This window comes from Gymnoscopelus microlampas, assembly GCF_963454915.1.
Source record: "Gymnoscopelus microlampas genome assembly, chromosome: 15".
NCBI lineage: Eukaryota > Metazoa > Chordata > Actinopteri > Myctophiformes > Myctophidae > Gymnoscopelus > Gymnoscopelus microlampas.
Genome location: NC_139952.1, coordinates 9,611,888 through 9,634,428, shown reverse-complemented (window position 1 = coordinate 9,634,428; position 22,541 = coordinate 9,611,888). Strand labels below are relative to the sequence as shown.

The following is a 22,541-nucleotide window of genomic DNA, read 5'->3' as shown; positions in this document are numbered from 1 at the left end:
TTTTTTTACATTCGTTCCATATGGAGCATATACACTGAAGGCTGTATCTCCCAGTTTAGTACTGGTTGTGGGCACCTTCAGCAAAATGTTATTATCTTGTGATCTGGTACCATGACTTGAGGTATTTGGTTCTAACAGTTTTGTCAAATACAGGGGCAGTTTGCCAAGTAGTGCCTTGTATATAAACAGGATGACATGTTGCTTCCTTCTAAGAGCCAGGGAAGACCATCCTACCGAGGTGTTCCCTGAAGCAAAATGGGTTATGTCATCAAAATCAATTTCATCACTTTAACCCTATACAGACTACAGTTTATTTGAAAATAGCCGATCTACAAGCTCACAAGCATCATATTGCGATGCATTGTGAGCTTGTAGATCTATTTTCAAAAAAATCTTTGAATTTTTTTTAGAAATTATGAATATATTGAAACATTAACAACACAAACCTTGCATGGGGGTCCTTGCCACACTATATTTTCAGATGTCCTTAGCCAAATAAAAATTCATTTGGGGTTCAATTGACTTGAACAAGTTTTAGAACTACTGCTCTATGGGCTCTAGTGGGACCCCAGCACTACACAGTAACTGAGTATCCAAAGACAAATGTGGAACTTTTCTCCCCCCTCCATAGGTAGCCAAGATGTCTTAGGTTTCTTAGTATTTATTTTCTGTTTCCTCCAATTGAACACAGAACAGCACAGAGAGCACAAGCACACCATGAGCACAGTCAAAAACTGTTTGCCTCTTCCCAATCAACAACACCTGTGCTAGATTGATACCTCATTTAAGTACCTGGCCAGCCAATTGGCCTAAATCTTGATGTATAATAATTGTTAACTAGGTCTGGTTTCTGATAGTATTCATTACTTCTTCTTTTTTTTCAAGGACCCCCATAACCCTGAGAGTGTACAAATGGAACCAAATGAGAAATATTTGGTTCCATTTGTACACTAATCTCAACTAAGAATTCCTAACTGCAAGGGTCCATTTGGAACTCCCTCTAAACCCTGGCCTGAGGGTCCCTGGACCCCACTTTGAGAACCACTGTTTGTTCAGTAACAGGGATATCCCCGTTTCTCCAGGTCTTTAGTAAACCGAAAATGAATTTTCAGGTTGGGATACTAATTTCATCCAATCGGGAGATAGATATCATACAAACAAGTGAAATGGGAAGTGATTAAATGAATAAAGAAATGAGCAGACAAAATTGGAATTGGAATATGATCAAATTCAAGCTGATAGATGGATACATTCTCTTGATTGGATGAAATTAGTGACACACCTGAGAATGTATTTTCTATTTACTTGGGAGCTGGAGAAATCATTTATCTCTAAACATTGTTTTGTATTAATAATCTATAACTAAAGCTGCCAAATAATGGAGTTAAGTATACAAGTATACAAAAATGGAAATATGTTTACTTAATAGAATACGTGATTGAATGAATTTCACAGGGATATCTTGTTGATTTGAAGGATTATTCAATGAAAAATGCAAACGTCTTTAATCCTGTTTTATTGAATGTATGTATGAGAAGGGCAGTAAAAACAAACAAAAAAAGAAGAGATTAATCAAGACACCATGTGTTGTCCACTATTGCACAATATATCAAAAACATATCATCATTGCAATATCATGAACATTCACAATATACATATCACAAAAGACTGCTTGAACTGCAATGAATGATATATTCTAAATGGACCCTTGCAGTTCTGTAACTCAGAGAGTGTACAAATGGAACCACATGGACCCTTACAGCTCCATTTGGATCCATCTGTACACTCTCAGAGTTATGAGGGTCCTTGCCACTGCAGCAGGCTTTTCATTTTCTGGGTTCTATATTAGCAGCAACCCTAAGGCTATATACATCGCATCGTGCAGCTCTATTGTACACTGTACCACTGTATGATTAAAGCCCTTGTTCACGTGTCACTGTGTGGTTTAAATCATCACAAAAATAATCAAAGTTCAATAAATATACATGTCAACTATTTTTCTCCCCCCAAAAAAGCGATCAGAAAACGGTGAATATCTCACATCAAAACTATTCATAGAGTAGATGTCTCATTCATGCAGGTTGGTGTTTTTATTCACGGTGCAGAAGCTCAGAAGCATCAACCTTTTTCAAAATGAAAATCATGTCATTGAATAATACTTACATAGCTTTATCGGGGTGTAATATTCACATTCTGTTTGAATGTGCTCATGACACTAACAACAGAAATATTGTTCGTATAACCTTCGTACAACAGTGTCATTCACAGATAATAGGTCTCGTTATAAAAAAATATTACAGAATTCTGCTTTAAATGACAGTGAGAGACAGTCTCCTAATGAGTTGCCAGAACCAAGCAACATTTGTAACTAATGGTTTTATATACATCTATTGACAATTTAAATTAACAGTAAAACTGTACAATATACAACTTATATACAAGTATATGTAGTTTGAGAACAACTTTACATACCTTACGTACCATTTCAATGAGGACAAAAATAAAACAAAAGCCACAATCACCAGAAATACAAAGTCTGTTGATACAACTAATAATTCTTAGTGGCCATAAATAAAATCTAGGCTCATAATCGACACAAGTTTGACTATTTCAGATGAAAACTTTAAAGTTTGACCTATTAAACACAACTGACTCTTTTTTGTTATCTTGACACATTTGTCTACCTGCTCTACTTGAACCTAGCCTGGGCAGCATTCCTTTTCGGGTATATGATCCGGTCGGGAGCGGAAGTAAAAAAAAAAAAGTGGCCGGATGGGCAGAACCGGAAAGACGTCTCACCACAAAATAGGTCCGTCCTAATAAAATCCTTGAGTCCAAAATCCATAGTTTAGCTTATTTTTTAAATATAAATGTGCGTGCACTATCCGGAGACTATTTAGCGTCTGTATTATCCCACGGGGAAATTCTATTCCATTTAAATAGGGATTGGGGAACCAAAACAAAGCGGCACCGCAAAACCGGATGGGCAGAATCCGGAAAGAGGATTCTTTTCTCTTTTTTTTTCAGTAGGCGTGGCCTAGACCGGATCATATGGGTCTTTAGTAACGCATACCAGGCTTTCCTCCGAGGTGGAAAGACTGGTGACGCGAGGCTACTTGAACCAAAGCCTGCTGTTTATTGGATCACCACATTTCAAAGTGTTTGTCTTTCAGGAAGGGGGTTTTATCCTTGAAGCAGTTGTTGAAGAGTCTGGAAAGACATCAAAGGATGAAACATTTGACTTCAACCGGTATGATGTGTGTAGTAAATCATGGTAATTATTGATTTCTCCTGAGCAATAGGTTTTTCTATTAATAATTAGGGATGTCACGATTACAAAATTTAAGTTGACAATTAATTGTCATACAAATAATTGTGATTTAATTGTGTTTTTGGCATTGAGCATTGGAACAAATGAATATGTTTTATGTTTGCCCTTTAGGCTTCGTAATCAAAAATTGCACGGGGCATATACATATGACAAATAACTTAAAAATAGGTCTGCCAGGTCAGGTAGGTTATTGTGGCCTCCTGGTGGAGCTATAATAGGCCAACGTGAAAAGGGTGCCATTTCTTCCTCTGCCTTTCACGGCAATTGGACGCTGCATTCGTAATTTGAGGCATTTTGTTCAAAGACATTTGATTTGTAAAAAAAGGCCTGCTGGTGGCGCTATAACCAATGTGAAAAGGGTGGCATTTCTTCCTCAGCCTATTGGGAATGTGCGTGGAAAGTTTCATGCAGATATGTACAGTTATAGGTCAAAACTCAGCCTGTTATAGCTCCAACATGAGGCTGATTTGAAAAACGTTTGTAGAACATGTGTTTTATAAAAGTCGGCCTCCCGGTGGCGCTATAACAGACCGATCTGAAAAATTCAGGGCAGAGGTTCTGCTCTGGCATCCAGGGAGTGTGTGATGTGCACAGTTATAATTATAAATTATAATTATAGCGGAAATAGCTGATCTACAAGCTTTCAACACGCCACGTTGTAAGCTTGTAGATCTGCTATATCTGCTATTTTTTTAAAAATGTTTAAAAATGTGTGAACATTTTTTCAACATGACGATTATGACGATTATACAAAATAGTTGTGATTAGGCGATTATGTAATAATAGTGACGGGCCTAATAATAATGCACACATTCAAAGTCCATTCAACTCACCGCACAGTTTGGATGGAGGTATTGATAGCGAGCAGCTGGAGTATTCTGTCCGTCAGAGCATCAGTGAGCTGATTGTGACTCAGACTACAACAACACAAGGAAGAGAAAGGGACAAAGGAATAGATTAGTACCTCATGGTCACAGATACACACACATACAGTACTCATGCACACCACTACATTCTATAAGACTACTCACTCCAGGACTTGTGCTTTGTGCAGGTGGGGGATCAGAGTCTCTAGTAGCTGGTCAGTGAGTTGACAGTGACTGAGGTCCAGTTTTGTCAGTCCCTCAGAGTGTTCCAGAACCAGGGCCAAACACCTACAGGCCTTCTGATCTAGTCTGGTCTCACTGAGGTCCAGCTCTCCACCCAGGGCTCCAGTCAGGGAACCTGCTCGCATCACTGTGTTCCTTTCACTGCCCACAGAGACCAGAGATAGGAGCTGGAGAAGGAGGGATTTGCTGCACCTGGAGAAGAAATTCACAACATGTGGTTGGAAACCAGCCTCTTCTTACATTGAAAATATGTTGTGAACATTGTGACAAGTCAACACATAGCAAGACCATAGCCCTAGAATTGCTGTGATATTATATAGGCCATGACATGTAGTCAGCCTCCCTGCCGGGGAGGAGAGTAATCACGGCGGAATTTTCAATTTGTAGTGCTCCTTGTGTACTCACCCAATAAATAATTGCAGCAACTTTGGGTTGGCTCTTGTCATATAGTTTCATATCCATTTCAAAGTTGTGGCAGAAAACATGTGTTTAGTCAAATATTTCCACTTTTTCACGAGCTTCACACAGACCACATTAAGCGATGTGGCCTTGAAATGAATGCAGCACTGAACATTTGAAAACTTTCTTCAGTGAGCATATTCGTATGGGGCACACAATTGACAGGTGCGTTGCTATTGGTGCTGGGTAATTTATCACACCTCTCAATTGTGTGCCCCATACGTATGTGCTGAAGGAAGTTTTTATTATGTTCACTGCTGCAGTCATTTCGGGCCCCATCACGCGTAGGCTACATACAGTAGAGAATGTGGTCTGTGTGAAGCTCATGGAAAAGTGGGAATATTTGACTAAATGCGTGTTTTCTGTCACAACTTTCAAATGGATTCGAAATTATATGACAAGAGCCAACCCCAAGTCACAGCAATTAATTATTGGGTGAGTATATGGAGCACTACAAACAGGGGCGTCAATTGGGTATGGCAGGCTATTGCAGCTGCCATACCCTGGCTCCAGGGGAGAAAAAAAAAGAAGTACTTTTTTGATAATAAATCGGGAAAATCAGGCAAAAATAAGAATTAAATAACATAACCCTAACCTAACCCGAATCCTAACCCTAAAACCGAAATAAAGTAACCAAAAACTGGAAAAAAACGAACCCAACCCGCCCAGAACCGCACAAAAATTTGCATGCACGCGCTGCGCGCGCGTGCATGAGGTCGCGTGCATGCTGCCATACCCTAGCTTTTGCTGAACTGACGCCACTGACTACAAATTAGAATGTCGGTGTGATTATGCTGTGAGGGCATGGATACTGTATATTCTATGGCTTTGTATGAAATACATGAAATGTCTGTAATATCACAGACATTCTAGGGCTAAGTAAAACCAAAGATAAAAAGAAAAAAGAAAAAGCAAAAGCAGGCAGCAGAAGTATTGTCCTTCTCACCTAAGACGGACTCTGTTGAGGACAGGGAACAACAGGTCCAGCCCACTGTCCTCTACTTCACAGTCTGATAGGATGAGCTGTGTGTCCAGGCTGCTGCTGCTGCTGCTGTGTTCCAGGACAGTAAAGATGTCCCTGCAGTGTGTGACAGTCAGAGACAGAGCCTCTACCTGCTGTTGCTCTGACAGGACCACAGAGGAGGAACAGGACAGATCCAGTCTGTACTGTAGAGCTCTGAGTAGAGCTGCTGCTGCCCCCTGCTGTGTCTGACAGGTAATGCAGCAGTGGAGGAACGCCAGCAGCAGACTCCTGTCAACACTGGTATGAGGATATATAACATACACATTTCATCATCACTTCATTGATCAACTATCAATAAAATATGCAAATAAGTAACCATACAAAGCAACTAGATACATCTAGGATAATGTATAATAATAATATAATATATAATTATAATCTTTATATTCACACAGTTTATTCGCAATAAATGGCTAGATCCATCTTACCTGAGATGAGAGACTTTGTCCAGAGAGTACAGGATGCTCTTAATTGTTTCTTGTGGTATGGAGGTCCACAACAGACTGAGTCCTGTCACTTTGTCACAGTGTTTGAGGGTGAAGAGCAGAGCATCACAGTCCACTGTGTCCAGCTCTATGTTGTTCAGGTTGACTGCATAGTCTAATGACCTCAATAAACTGGGCACACAGTCACTGGAACGGCATTTATATGTCTCTCTGATGGCACACAATGTAAAGCTGGGACTGGGTCTGCAAACATGGATTATTAACTAATTAACTATAATCATAATATAAAACATAATCTACAAGTAAGACGCGCGAACGCTGGAAGCGAACGCAGCTCGAAAATATTGTGTATTTACGGACTGTGTGTGTGTGTGTGTGTGTGTGTGTGTGTGTGTGTGTGTGTGTGTGTGTGTGTGTGTGTGTTTTGACTGCACTCTGGCGCACTCTGTTGGTTGCACACAGGCAGTGCAGGCAGTGCACACATACTGCACACACACACACAGACAGAGACACAAGCCGAGCAGAGTTTCATAGTATGCTCCACTTGGGCGGAGGCGCGGCTTCGCGCCTCCTTCCGCGTTCGCAACAATACATTTGGAAACAAAATATTTCCATTCAGTGAATATTTTCAACTCACCCTTTTAATACAACTCTGTCCAGAAAGGGTAAAAGACCTGTGATGCTTCTTTCTGGGATCCCGTTTTTCTTGAAGTCCACAGTGAACATCTGGGCTGATGACTGCTGTAGCAGATAGAGAAGAACCTCCCAGTCTAGCGAGCAGGAGGTCAGATCCCCACCAACCTTCTCCAGAAAAGACTTTGTCAAGTCCTCATCCTGAGCTGTAAACACAACACCAGCTAGCTCCTGCAGAACCTCTGGACACAGTCTGGTGAAATTATGGACCAGAGTATGTATACAAATTAATGTTTAGAATGAAAATCTGGGTTTTTTTTAATGTATTTTTTTAATCACTGACTTACTTGATTGTCAGCTGATCATGGTGGCTCAACAGTGGAAGGAGGAGGTATGAATGGATGTTGGACTTGGTCAGGTCCAAACATCTGGCTGACCAGTGTCTCAGCAGGGATGCCACATTACTAACAACCCTGGACAATATCCTCGTTTGTTGTGGTGTGGTCTTTAGAAGGGAAAGATCTTCAATAGCCACTGGACGTCTTGTCAAACGTCTTGTTCTTATCAATCGAAAAAGTAGCAGTACCACGCTTTCAGACAGCCTGAAAATCAAAGAAAAAGAAACACATACTTTTAATTATGAACACTCCTAGACCTAACTACATCATATGATTCAGAGCTAAAATAACATTTTAGTTTTAGGAATAGTAGCCAAGATCTCTACAGAACAAAAAACAAAGCATACCCCAGCTTTTGGATTCGTGATACATGTCTAAAAAGAAGTGAGACTCCTTTCAGAGAGATCTTGCTGGGTGTGAGGACCAGATCCACACTAGAGCCACAGAGTTTCAGAACTTTCCCCACAGACTTGCAAGTGTTTGAAAATAACGGTCCTTTCAGCACCAGTTTGAAATCAAGGAGACGGAGGAGAGAGACCAGCTGTTCCACCTCCTCTCTGGATCTAACAGTGATGGATTGACACGTCTGCTGGAAGAATCCTGTATCACATCTGAAACATGTGTGAGTTATGGAGGAAAATATTAGATTAGTAATATTGGAACAGAGACATAATGGACATTGTAGTACATGGCTTTACATTATGGCTTTAAAGCCTGACTTTAAATCATGTTAAATATTATTACCTCTGCAGTTGCTGAGAAAATGAAATTATATTAATCACTGACTACATGTTACATCTAACTTTAAAGTGAATAGGATATATCTAATCATTAAAGCTATTATATATCAAATCAAACTTTATTTATAGAGCACATTTAAAACAACCGAGATTGACCAAAGTGCTGTACAGAACAAGAACAAAACAATCAGAGCATATACAGTACATGTACACGAATGTCAACATGACCACAAAAGCACACATATGCACAAAATAAAACAAACATTGGATGAGCTCAGATAAGATTAAAAGCCAGAGAAAACTAGGAAAAGTGCTCCTCGGAGCACAGGTCTCCGCCAGGTCAGGTAGGTTATTGTGGGGCAGCAATGTTCGGAATTAGCCAATCAGGATGTAATATGAAAAATGGGACGGAACCATCTTGATCACTTGACTATAGATACAATGGGTACCGATTTGCATGATGTTTGAATTTGTAGGAGTAATATAAAAAGAAAAGTGTTGCAAAATCTGCCTCCTGGTGGCGCTATAATAGGGAAATGTTAAAAGGGTGGCATTTGTTCTTCAATGTAGTGCGAATGTGCGTGCAAAGTGTCACCGCAATCGGACGCTGCATTCATGATTTGTGGCATTTTGTTCAATGGTTCAAACGGGCCACTCCTGCAAACTTTAGATGTCAATGTTAGCCAATCAGGATGGAATATGAAAAATGTAAAAGATCCATCGTGATCACATGACTATAGAGATCATGTGTACCGATTTGCGTGAAATTTGGATAAATTCTGAAGGCTTAATATCAAAAAATGTGTTTTACTTAAGTCTGCCTTCTGGTGGCGCTATGAAAGGCAAATGTGAAAAAATAAAGGGCAGTTGTTTTTCCTTGGCCTCTAGGGAGTGTGCGTGCTAAGTTTCAAGCAGATCGGTGCAGTTATAGTTAAAAACACAAATCGGCCTTTTATAGCACCACCGCTTATAGCGCTATACCGCTTATAGCACCAGGCTGATTTGAACATTTTCAAGTGGCATTTCTTCTTCGGCCTAGTGGGAATGTGCGTGTGAAATCTCACGGAAATCGCAAGCTGCGTTCATGATTTGAGGCATTTTGTTGAAAATGGAGCAATCCTGGATGAGCCAATCAGGATGAGATATGGAAAATTGGACAGATCCGTGTTGATCACATGACTATAGAGATACTGTGTACTGATTTGCGTGATGTTTGGATTAAATCTGTAGGAGTACCGTCAAAAAATATGTTTTGCAAGAAGCGGTCTCCTGGTGGTGCTATAAAAGGCCCATTTGAAAACTTTGGGGCAGAGGTTCTGCTCTGGCATCCAGGGAGTGTGTGTGCACAGTTTCGCTTCAATCAAGCCAACGGTGCCAGAGATTAGCTGTACACAAAATGACAGAATGACGGACACACACACGGACACACGGACACACACACGGACGGACGGACAGGGGGTAAAAAATACTCTCTCGCCATGCCTTTCGGCCTGGCAGAGACAATAAATAAGTCTTGAGCAGAGACTTAAAAACATTGATGGACTGAGCAGATCTAATATGGAAGGGCAGGCTGTTCCAGAGCCTGGGGGCTGCAGCCTGCGCATGCCCCCCTGGTTTTCTTGCTAGTTTTGTGCTCGACCAGCAGTAGCTTGTCAGCAGATCTCAGAGCTCTAGCTGTGGTGTAGGGTTCCAGGAGCTCAGAGAGATACTGAGGGGCCAGCTCGTTTAAAGATTTAAAAGCAAATAAGACAACCTTAAATCCTAAAATGAACAGGGAGCCAGTAAAGTGAGGCTAAGACAGGGGTTGTGTGTTTGCGTTTTTTAGTGCCAGTCAGCGGGGAGCAGCAGCATTTTGGACAATTGCTATCGTCTAAGTGACGACTGTTCGATGCCGGTATATAGGGAGTTGCAGTAGTCAAGCCTTGATGAAATTAAAGGGTGGATTGCGAACTTTAACTGTTTTGGGGGAAGATAAGGCTTGACCATGGCGAGGAGGCGGAGTTGAGAAATGCTGGTCTTGAAGGGTGGGGCCAGGTATTGATCAAAAATAATAATTTAGGTTTTGTTTTCATTGAGATTTAAAAAGTTAATGTTATCCAGGTTTTTATGTCCTGTAAGCAGTCAAGTAGTGGTTGAAATTAGTTATTGGAATTGGCTATGAGGGGTAATTATAGCTGAATATCATCGGCGTAGCAGTGAAAAGAGATGTTGTGTTTGGAAAGGATAGACCCAAGGGGCAGCATATAAAGTAGGAACAGGATGGGGCCCAGTATAGAGCCCAGGGGCACCCCACATGTGAGGGGGGCTGGGGGTGAAGAGAATTTGCCTAATTGGACCGAGAAGCTCTTATCGGACAAGTATGACTGGAACCATGTTATGGCCATACCTGTGATGACGACATGATGCTCGGCATCACGGTCATACGTACAATACATCAGAGCAAACTAAGCATAGCCTACCTCATTATCTTTAAAATAAATTGCAAAAATATTACATTAAAAACATAAAAAAACTATTAACCTGAGTTGTGAGATGTAGGGTAGACACCGAAGGAAGATCCTCACTTCACTCTCTTCATCTGACCTGCCTCTCAGCTCTACTGGTTTCTTCTCTGGTTGGAGTTTCAGCAGCTCTAGGAGGAGGGAGGCCTTTCTCTTTGAGAGGTCTATGGACCAGACTGTAGTAGCTGACTGGTAGACTGGTTGTAATGCTGGAAGAACACTTCTGCCTGTTTGAGTCTCATAGTTCTTCACCTGGGAGTACAGGTCCAGTAGTAGATCACTTTGATACTTCCTGTTTAGCTGGCCAATATAGGGAAATGTTTTGTAATTACACACAGAAGACAAATGTTCCAGAATCTTCTCTCCTGTTTCTTCTTCCCGTTCTGCTGCTTCACAGAAGAGCTTCCCCAGGAACTTGGTTTGTCCTGATGGACCTTTAACACTGCAACAGATTAAATGAAACCAACATGAAATGCTGATCTCTGATCATTAGGGGTGTGCTGATATATCGTCCCGCGATATATCGCGATACGTTTTCACGACGATATGTATCGTTTTGGAAAAAAATCGGCACACCCCTACACCCCTACTGATCATAAACAGAACCAAAAAATGATGGACACTGGACAATGTATCCATCAGATGTGATGTGGAAAAGGTCAATGGAAAATTAAGGAATCAGGAAATGTACATTACAAATACTTCTTAACCCATTAAAACCGGTAAATCCATGTCATTTAAATTTTTTGCGGTGAGTATTCAAAAATAGCAGATCTACAAGCTCACAGCGCGTCACTTTGTGCCGCGCTGCGAGCTTGTACGTCTGCTATTTTTGAACATTATTGTAATATCTTTAAAGTGTGAGAACTACTGATTTAGAAGGCATTTGTAGAATGGGCCTCAGGTCTTAATGGGTTAATGCTTAAACTTTATTTCTCTGTACTTTGTGGTCTAGTGTTAGTGTAACCATTGTCCTGGGAAAAGACCACAACACTGCTGTCCTGATAAAAATGGCATAACACAACTCAGCAGTGATTCATGCTTACACCTATAGTATCATATGGAGATAACATATTCTTTGAGTGATTCATGTATTATCTGATTGTATTCTTATGATTGGTTGTATCATGCATAGAATGTTGCCACTGTCTGGCAGAAGACTTGTATCTCCATGCATTTGTTTTTGTTTGTTCATAAATGAATGCCGTATTTTACAGTTCAGCGCAGTGTCATGAAAAAGTATCAAACAAAATAGCCGATCCACAAGCTCAAAACACATAATGGTGTGTTGTGAGATTGTAGATCTAACATTTTCTTTTTTCAATATTCCTTTTTTTCTAATTGATGATAATTGTCACCTAATATTGACATGCCAAAAAAAGTGACGCCAGGTTGAAAGTGATTAAGTGTGTCTGTGAGTTTTATAAATATTGAACCAATGAAAAGTATTAACAAGAGCTTGTGAATAAATAATAACTACATTGTATCCATTGAAACACAGGTTATTTTTTCCATTTCCTGAAAAGTAACGGTTTTGGACATACAAGGCTTCCACCTACTGTAACAGTGATGAAAAAGCATACTTTCTCTTGTTCTCTCAGTTTTTGCTTTTTTCATGGATATGCTGCACAGCTCTTTGTAATAACCACATTCAACCTAGCTTCCCTATTTTGGACATGTCATCATAGGTGAACATTTTCCAAAAACACATAAAATAATAATAACAAAATTGAATGAATAATAAAATTAAAAAGTAAAAATAAATAGTGAAAACTGCCAATCTACCAGCTCATAACATTATGTGACACATGACATGGTAATAAGACAAAGTATGATATGGGGCTCATGTGGTTAACCCATTAAGACCTGAAGCCGATTCTACAAATGTCTTCTAAATCCCAACAGTATTCTGAAAAAACATGTTTCTATATCAGTGCTTCTCAAACTTTTTCATGTCAAGGACCCCCAAAATGATATGTACTTGGCTGCCAACCCCCATCTCAAAATATTTGGTTCCAGGGACCACCCAGAAGCAAAAATGTAAGTTACAAATGTTCGCTTTAAAATAATATACATATTCAGAGATTTGCACACATTTTCAAGATTTTTCAAAATTAGCAGATCTACAAGCTCATAGCGCGGCACTCGGTGCCGCGCTATGAGCTTGTAGATCTGCTTGTATATCTTGTATATCTGCTATATCTGCTCATTTTATTATAACTCTTTATAATACACACACACTGCACTGAGATTTGTAATAGAGGGAAACACTAAAATACCTAGTATGGAGCCTTGGGGGTCTTCAGTCAACTAACTATGTAGGTTGACTGAGGGGTAGTTGATAAAAGAAAGTAAAAACATTAACCTGAGTTGTGAGATGTAGGGTAGACACTGAAGGAAGATCCTCACTTCACTCTCTTCATCTGACCAGCCTCTCAGCTCTACTGGTTTCTTCTCTGGTTGGAGTTTCAGCAGCTCTAGGAGGAGGAAGACCATTCTCTCTGAGAGGTCTATGGACCAGACTGGAGGAGCTGACTGGTAAACTGGTTTTAATGCTGGAAGAACACTTCTGCCTGTTTGAGTCTCATAGTTCTTCACATAGGAGTATAGGTCCAGTAGTAGATCACTTTGATACTTCATTCTGTCCCAATCATTAGTCTCCGAGTCCTCAATGAAGGGGAATGTTTCGTAATTACACACAGAAGACAACTGTTCCAGAATCTTCTCTCCTGTTTCTTCTTCCCGTTCTGCTGCTTCACAGAAGAGCTTCCCCAGGGGGAACTCGGTTAGTCCTTCAACACTGCAACAGATCAAATGAAACCAACATGAAATACTGATCTCTTATCATGAACAGAACCAAAAAATGATGATGACGCTGGACAATGTATCCATGAAAATGAAGGAATCAGAAGCTGTACATTACTAATACTTCTTAACCCATTAAAACCGGGAAAACCATGTCATTTGTTTTTTGTTTGTTCATACATTAATGCCGTATTTTACAGTTCAGCGTAGTGTCATGAAAAAGTAGCAAACAAAATAGCCGATCCACAAGCTCACAACACATAATGGTGTGTTGTGAGATTGTAGATCTGCCATTTTCTTTTTTTAATTTTCCTTTTTTTCTAATTGATGATAATTGTCACCTAATATTGACATGCCAAAAAAAGTGAAGCCAGGTTGAAAGTGGTTAAGTGTGTCTGTGAGTTTTATAAATATTGAACCAATGAAAAGTATTAACAAGAGCTTGTGAATAAATAATAACTACATTGGATCCATTGGAACACAGGTTATTTTTTCCATTTCCTGAAAAGTAACGTTTTGGACGTACAAGGTTTCCACCTACTGTAACAGTGATGACAAAGCATACTTTCTCTTGTTCTCTCTGTTTTTTGCTTCTTTCATGGATAAGCTACACAGCTCTTTGTATTAACAACGTTCAACCTAGCTTCCCTATTTTGGACATGTCATTATAGGTGAACATTTTCCCAAAACACATAATGAAATAAATAAAATTAAAAAGGTAAAAATAAATAGTGAAAACAGCCAATCTACCAGCTCATAACATTATGTGACACATGACATGGTAATAAGACAAAGTATGATATGGGGCTCATGTGGTTAACCCATTAACACTGGCATGACTGGGGTTGCATTATCCTACACACAGCCTGCTAAACGGTCAATTTGGACAAGAAATCAAGCTCTGCTATTGGTTCCTGTCTCACCTCTTTGGACCAGACTGACTGACACCTTCTCACCCACCCAGTGGGGGGTTCCATTGTCTTTTAAATAGCCATTCAACTCCACTCTGCTCAGTCAGTTAGCTCACTCACTCTGTTGTTGCAGGCAGAAACATTTTAAAAAGTAGTAATTTAGTAGTAATGGTAACTGCAGATTCTGTAAAATGTTTATAAAAAAAGCGTATAAAACAGTGCAATCTGTAGCGTCACATTAAACTCTTGAGGGAAACATGGAGCCTATATGAACGCTGAAGCCACTGTCTAATTACGTGACTATCTCCATTGTCCAAAACACATGGATATCTCTTGACAAACCAATATTATATTATATAATATTCACATTATTGTCTGAGCGTAAAGCTCTCATTCTATCAGCTGTTCACGCTGACAGAAACGTCTCCTCTCCTCCTGCCTGTCAGCGTAACAAGAGAACACATCGCTATGTTCCACACATGTGCTCATTCCTGCTACTCCTGCGCTAAATATCTGATCTACAAACATAAAACAGTCGCTGGCTGACGAGCCCTCTGCTTGTAGATCAGTACTGTTGGCGCAGCATTGGGTTGCCAAATTTTGCGAGAGAAATGAGCAGTCAGGTCTATGAAAATGTTACTGCATGCGTTGTGCCCTGACAAAACAGTGAGGCATCAAACCATTGTGGGGTTTATAGCCGAGGCTAATTTGCAACCCCAGTCCCTGGTTAGGCCTTTTTATATAAATATTCACCTAATAAAAAAAAAATTACGAAAGGACATGGAGCTCTAATCTAAACAAGTATGAAAATATATTTATATCTGCAAAGTAACTAAAGTTTTTGTAGTGGAGTAAAAGTACAAGATTTGCCTCTGAGCTGTAGTGGAGTAGAAGATTATTACCATTATAATGTAATTATATATATAATTATAATAATAATAATAATAGAAAGACGTGGAAAAACAAGCCCAAAGTCGCTTAGAATAAGCAGACATGGCAACATGGCCACAGCAAAGTCTGCTGTCTACGGGCCGCTCTGTGGGGGGTCTCGAGGTGTAAAGTGCTCTAGGGAGGGGGAGAGAGGGGGAGAGCGATCAATTTAGCCGAAATAAAACGGCTGGGATGGGATACATGGTATGTATTTCATATTTATAATGAGTTAAAAAAAAAAAAAAAAACGGAGATGGTTTGAAACATATATTTAGGAAAAGTCATGAAAGGGGAACTTTCTCAGAGCTTCCTGAGAGAAGTTAAGCCACTTTCAATTCTCAAAATCGGTCCCATTGATTGCTTAGTCACGCGAGTGTTAAGACCTGAAGCCGATTCTACAAATGTCTTCTAAATCCCAACAGTATTCTGAAAAAACATGTTTCTATATCAGTGCTTCTCAAACTTTTTCATGTCAAGGACCTCCAAAATGATATGTACTTGGCTGCCGACCCCCATCTCAAAATATTTGGTTCCAGGGACCACCCAGAAGCAAAAATTTAAGTTACAAATGTTCGCTTTAAAAGAATATACATATTCAAAGATTTGCACACATTTTCAAGATTTTTCAAAAATAGCAGATCTACAAGCTCGTAGCGCGGCACTCGGTGCCGCGCTACGAGCTTGTATATCTGCTTGTATATCTTGTATATCTGCTATATCTGCTCATTTTATTATAACTCTTTATAATACACACACACTGCACTGAGATTTGTAATAGAGGGAAACACTAAAATACCTAGTATGGAGCCTTGGGGGTCTTCAGTCAACTAACTATGTAGGTTGACTGAGGGGTAGTGGATAAAAGAAAGTAAAAACATTAACCTGAGTTGTGAGATGTAGGGTAGACACTGAAGGAAGATCCTCGCTTCACTCTCTTCATATGACCAGCCTCTCAGCTCTACTGGTTTCTTCTCTGGTTGGAGTTTCAGCAGCTCTAGAAGGAGGGAGACCTTTCTCTTTGAGAGGTCTATGGACCAGACTGCAGGAGCTGACTGGTAAACTGGTTTTAATGCTGGAAGAACACTTCTGCCTGTTTGAGTCTCATAGTTCTTCACATAGGAGTATAGGTCCAGTAGTAGATCACTTCGATACTTCCTGTCTTCCCAATCATCAGTCTCCTCAATGAAGGGGAATGTTTCGTAATTACACACAGAAGACAACTGTTCCAGAATCTTCTCTCCTGTTTCTTCTTCCCGTTCTTTTGCTTCACAAAAGAGCTTCCCCAGGGGGAATTCGGTTTGTCCTTGAACACTGCAACAGATCAAATGAAACCAACATGAAATACTGATCTCTTTTTTTTTTTTATAACACTTTTTTATTGGGGATAATTCAGTAGTGTTACAGTAATCATTGCATACACAATCATTGCGTATAGTCACCCCCATTGTTTTCTTTTTTTTTAACACATAACAAGACAAGCCAAAAGACAACATGCAATCCCCCCCAAACAAAAAACAACAAATAAGCAACAAAAAAAACAAAACAACGACGTAACTGAGATTAAGTACTAAAAAATAAATAAAAGTGCAAGCAAGGTCATGGGTCACATCATGGGTCACAGCCATTGTCATTGTGTCACATACACCCAACGGAGATACACCGAAATCCACTGACCGCTATACTTGCTGCCTACGGAGCTTTCTACTCTCGAGAGGTCTGATTATTAAAGTATTCAATGAAAGGTCTCCATGATTCATAGAAGCCTTCAGTGGTTCCTCTAAGAGAGAATTTAATTTTTTCTAGGCTTAAAAAGTACATCACATCGTTTAGCCAAATTGAGTGAGAGGGTGGCTTTGGAGATTTCCAAGCTAGTAGTATTCTTCTTCTTGCCAAGAGAGTTGCAAAGGCAATAATATCTAACTTTCGATTCGAAAATTGTAAAGAATTTGCTGGTGTGCCAAATATAGCTAGCAGTGGACAGGGTTGCAGTGCAGTTTCTAAGATCTCCGAAAGGGTGTCAAACACAAGTGACCAGAACAGTTGTAAGTGTGGGCAGGACCAGTACATGTGTGTAAGGTGTGCTTGTGTCTGAGCACAGCGGTCACATTTTGAGTCAGCATCAGGGTACATTTCAGCCACCCTGGCTTTACTAAGATGAGATCTATGTACTACTTTCAGTTGGATTAGGCTGAGCCGTGCACAGGAGGTAGTTGCGTTCACTCTATACAACGCATCAGCCCACCACTTATTTGTCAGCTCCATCCTCAATTCTCTCTCCCATTTGTTTTTTAATCGTTGTGTATTAACTTCAGTTAACGATGAAATAAATGTATAGCTCTCTGAGATGAATCCACTCTCCGTTGGTGAGATCAGGAGCAGTTTTTCCCACTTCTGATTATTAGGAAGGTGTGGGAATGAACCAAATGTATCTTTTACAAATTGACGGATCTGCAAAAATCTAAAGAAGTTATCACGGGACAGATTGAATTCAGAACATAGAGACGGAAAGCTATGAAATATATTATCCATGTACAGATCCTTAAAGCACCTAAGTCCAGCATCATACCACCTATTAAATGACGAGTCTATGGTAGAAGGAGTAAATGAGTGGTTCATTTTAATGGGAGCCTGTATAGATGGTAAGGTAAATTTAAAGTGACGTCGAAATTGTATCCAAATTTTTAGGGTTGACAAAACTATAGGGTTAAGTGAGTATCGGGAGGGAGATAAAGGAAGAGATGAGTAAACTAGGGCTGGTAGTGAGGCTACCTTTTCTTTTCATGGGATGAATAAGAAATTATTTCACCGCGTAAAACCACCTTTAACGTCTCCCACAGAAGTGATTCAGAGACCGAATCAGATTTATTTTCAGCCAGAAAGTTGTCAATAGAACTAGATATTTTTTTACAGAAATCCTCATTTCTAAGCAGCAAAGCATCCAGGCGCCAGGGAGGGCGTGTTTTAATGTTTAGAGGAAATGAGATGTCTAGCTGAAGTGGTGCATGATCGGAGATTGTTATCGCCAGATAGTCTACTGATGTCACATAATTAAGAAAATATTTGTCTATAAAAAAGTAGTCAATACGGGAGAAAGCTTGATGGACATTTGAAAAAAATGAAAAGCTTTTAGTCTGAGGGTTTAGTGACCTCCAGGGGTCAACACATCCACTGTCTTCCATAAATGTTGATAGGGATTTGGACATTTTTAAAACAGATAGGCTTTTAGGGTTTGAACGGTCCAGCAAAGGGTTGATCGTTAGGTTCAGATCTCCTCCAAAGATGAGTTTGTGAGTGTTTAAATCTGGAAGGCTAGATAAAAGTCTATTCATAAAGTCTAAGTCATCCCAGTTAGGGGCGTAGACATTAACTAGCAGGACTGGAGTTTGGAACAGTATTCCTGACACAATTATGTATCTTCCATTTACATCTGCTTTTATTTCTGAAACTGTGAATTGGATTTGATTATTTATTAAAATCGCCACTCCTCTGGCTCTTGAATCGAATTTTGAATGGAAGATTTGGTTACTCCATTTGTTTTTAAGTCTTTTATGATCTTCATTTTTTAAATGGGTTTCTTGTAGGAATATAATATCTGCTTTTAAGGTTTTGATATGATTAAGCACTCTACATCGTTTTACTGGACTGTTCAAACCCCTTACATTCCAGCTAAGCATCCTCACAGAACAGTCAGGACTGTTCATCTGGTTGTTTTTCTTATGAGCCATAGATTATGTTGAAAAAGGGATATAAGAACAAGAAAGTAAGCAGCCATGATATTGTACCTGACACTGTATAAGATTCAATGAACATGATTATTGAGAAAACTGGACCCATGATGTGACCCACGCACAAAGAAACAAAACAAAAACCCCTAATGACAAAAAAGACAAAAACGAACTGAAATACTAAGTTCCCTTGAAAAACAAAAATGGGGAACTGCAGCTTACAATTGTTATACCACCGGTGCATTCTCCTAACTCTGACTAGGACGGTGGATCTCTCATTAAATGAGTTATAATAACTGTTTTCAAGCTCGGATACACTCATTTCACATAAAGGTGAGTAGAAATAAATGCAACTATTTGTGGGCACGCTGAGGAACAGGCAAATAGGGGGGGGGGGGGGGGGGGGGAGTGAAATCAATACATTTAAATTAAAGTATTTAAGAAAAAAAAACGATCAACCACTCACAGAGACTCTAAGTCAAATTTACATTGCTTAACTTTAACCCGTGTAATGAGAAAAGTAAGTAATGTCTATATCGAATGGATGGGTAAAGTTTACCTTATAATGCCAAACTACTGTCTGTATGCATCTTTGCTTTCGTTTCGCAGTGCACCAACAAATAGAAATAAAGTAAAAATAATCATCTGAAATTTGCTATCTTTCTTGTCTAATAGGCAGGTGCGCTATACACTCATTACCCAACTCTTGAATTATAATACACATAGCATCGGGTACTATGGGTTTGGCAAGGGAGTTTCAGAACTCTTGAAATAATATAGATAATGACTCGGTCAACATTTCGACTATAATGCACATTAGATTTAGCATTGGTTTCCTTTAATGCAAAAGAAAAAAAGATGTCCATGTCAGATGGATGGGTACAGTTTGCCTTATAATGCCAAGCTGCTGTCTGTGTGCATTTTTGCTTCCATTTCGCAGTGTAATAAGAAATAAGAGTAAAGTAAAAATAATAATCTATAGTTTGCTGTCTTTCTTATCTAATAGGCAGCTGTCTTGTACACTCTTACCCAACTCTTAAATTGTAATACACATAGCATCGGATTCAATGAGTTTGGCACCTGAAATATTATAGAAAATGTCTCAGTCAGCATTTTGATCATAATACAATTTAGATTTAACATTTATTCCCTTTAATGCAAAAAAAGAAAAAGAAAAAGAAAAAGTAAAGGGAGAAGATAAAGCAACAGAGAGGGAGGAAAAGAGAAAAGAACAAATGTAACCATCAACATCATCATTTACAATGCAAGAGAAAGGGAGTGTGTGTGTGTGTGTGTGTGTGTGTGTGTGTGTGTGTGTGTGTGTGTGTGTGTGTGTGTGTGTGTGTGTGTGTGTGTGTGTGTGTGTGTGTGTATAGTACGCGTGCAAACTGGCAGCTCTGCACAGGCGTATGGTATCAGAACAGTTAAAGCAGTCCTCTATGCATGGATACACTATCACTCTATGGCTGATCTCTTTAGTTTTGCAAGTATACTGTTGCATAGTCGTTTACACCATGTGAGTACAACATCTTCATTGGGAGATATAACCGACACTAATATATATATACACACAGTTACAGACTTATTCCTTTCACGTGTGCATCACCCCAATGGACATTGCGCGCGCACAAGTGTGTGCGTGTGTGTGTGTGCGTATGTGTATGTGTATGTGTATGTGTATGTGTATGTGTATGTGTATGTGTGTGTGTGTGTGTGTGTGTGTGTGTGTGTGTGTGTGTGTGTGTGTGTGTCTCTCTCTCGCTCGCTACGAGGCTCTGTGTGACTGCTGCGGGCGGTGTCACGAGGTCTAATGTCTTCACCGTTTGTCATACACTGTCAGTATAATTGTCCGTATATCTTAGAGTGTCATAGAAATAGGGCGAATGTAAAGGCATCTTCATTAAGAAAGTAACAGATAGTCAATTGTCCGTGTAGTTGCGCTCTGCCTTTTTTTTCCCCCTTGTGTGATCTTCGTTCCATTGAGCGCTCGGTGTGTGCGTGTGCACGTTGCGCGCTTGCATGTGTGCGCAGCGCGTGCTTGTGTGCGCAGCGCGTGCATGCATGCGCAGCACAGGAGGCGAGTGCAATTGTATTCTTTGCGGTGCGTTATGTTTAAGAGAAAAATAATAAAAAATAAAAAGAAGAATGGCTAGTAAACTTAGATAGGTTATCTCCATAATAAGTGTCTCAGTCATATAATATGTATGCCGTGCATAATCACAAATAGTTTGTCATATCGCCTGGTCCTCTGTGTGTTTGTAAGTCACTCACCCCAGTGTAGGTTGTAAAATGTTTGTGCCTCGTCGGCCGTGTTGAAGAAATAAACCTGATCATCTTTCTTTATCCTTAATCGACACGGGTGGAGTAGCCTGAATGCAGCATTCTTTTTGTAGAGGTTGGCCATGACGGCGGAGAATGCTGAGCGTCTTCTGGACAGGCTGGCACTGATGTCGTTGAAGAATCGAAGCGTGTTGCCGCGGTAGGTCAGGTCCTGTTTTTTTTTGGTCATTACGAGCTCCTTCTGCTGGAAGTAGTGGAATCGGACGATGAACGCGCGGGGTCCTCTGTTTGTCCCCTCGTCGTCGTTCAGTCTTCCAAGTCGGTGTGCTCGGTCCAAAGATAATGGTGGTGAGAAGAAGGCATCCCCAAAGAGCTCATTGAACAAAGAGGTCATGAATTTCACCGGGTCTGATCCCTCTGTCTTCTCAGGAATATTGATTACTTTCATATTTGAGCGGCGTGATTGATTTTCCAATATATCCACCTTATTCAGGAGTATTTCATGTTGCGATTGTAGCAAATTGTAACTCGTTTCCAAACTAACAACCCTGTCGCTTTGGTCTGAGAGAGTCACCTCCATCTCAGAAATGCGCGCGTTCTGTGCGCAAATAGTTGACTGGATGGATTCCAGAGTAACGTTCATCGGGGCAAGGGCAGTGGTTAATGCCGTATCCAACAGGGTTGTAATAGTTGTGGACAAATCATTTTGAATCGCCGCTCGAAGGTTTTCCAGATCTTTAGGTAGCGTGCCTGAGGCAGAGGCTGTTTCAACTGGCGTTTGCTTTGTTTGGTGCGGCACGGCGGCCATTGCTGAGTCTGGCGTCGGCGTGGCACGTTCACTTCGAGGAATGTTTTTAGGTGCTATGTCCTTTTTGACCGACCTGGTTGTTGCTGGCCTGGCCGGGCTGGCCATGGAAAGGTCAGTTTGTATTTGGTGCCGATAGGAATGCAAGCTTAAACAGAGCGTAATGAGCAAGAAATTGAACAAACTTAGTAAAGTTCTGAGAGAGCCACCGACGCACGTCTCCTCCTCTCACATGCTCAACCGGAAGTTGATCTCTTATCATAAACAGAACCAAAAAATTATGATGACGCTGGACAATGTATCCATCAAAATGAAGGAATCAGAAGCTGTACATTACTAATACTTCTTCACCCATTAAAACCGGGAAAGCCATGTCATTTTAGATTTTTGCGATGGCTATTCAGAAATAGCAGATTTACAAGCTCACAGCGCGTCACTTTGTGC

At 40.2% G+C, this 22,541-nt stretch overlaps 1 protein-coding gene across 1 annotated transcript; it reads right to left on the bottom strand.

The window, feature by feature from the left end:
- Positions 1–2,488: 2,488 nt before the first annotated feature.
- Positions 2,489–21,740, bottom strand: LOC311061638 (uncharacterized protein; the record flags this gene model as incomplete). The annotated part of the gene is made up of 14 exons (XM_084080329.1): positions 2,489–2,648; positions 3,100–3,210; positions 4,165–4,248; positions 4,363–4,632; positions 5,846–6,160; positions 6,352–6,579; positions 7,007–7,255; positions 7,350–7,604; positions 7,748–8,011; positions 10,661–11,083; positions 13,007–13,441; positions 14,768–14,796; positions 16,250–16,590; positions 21,284–21,740. The coding sequence occupies 13 exons, from the start codon at positions 21,738–21,740 to the stop codon at positions 3,144–3,146; spliced, it is 3,417 nt and encodes a 1,138-aa protein (XP_083936455.1). The 3' UTR covers positions 2,489–2,648; positions 3,100–3,143.
- Positions 21,741–22,541: the final 801 nt, after the last annotated feature.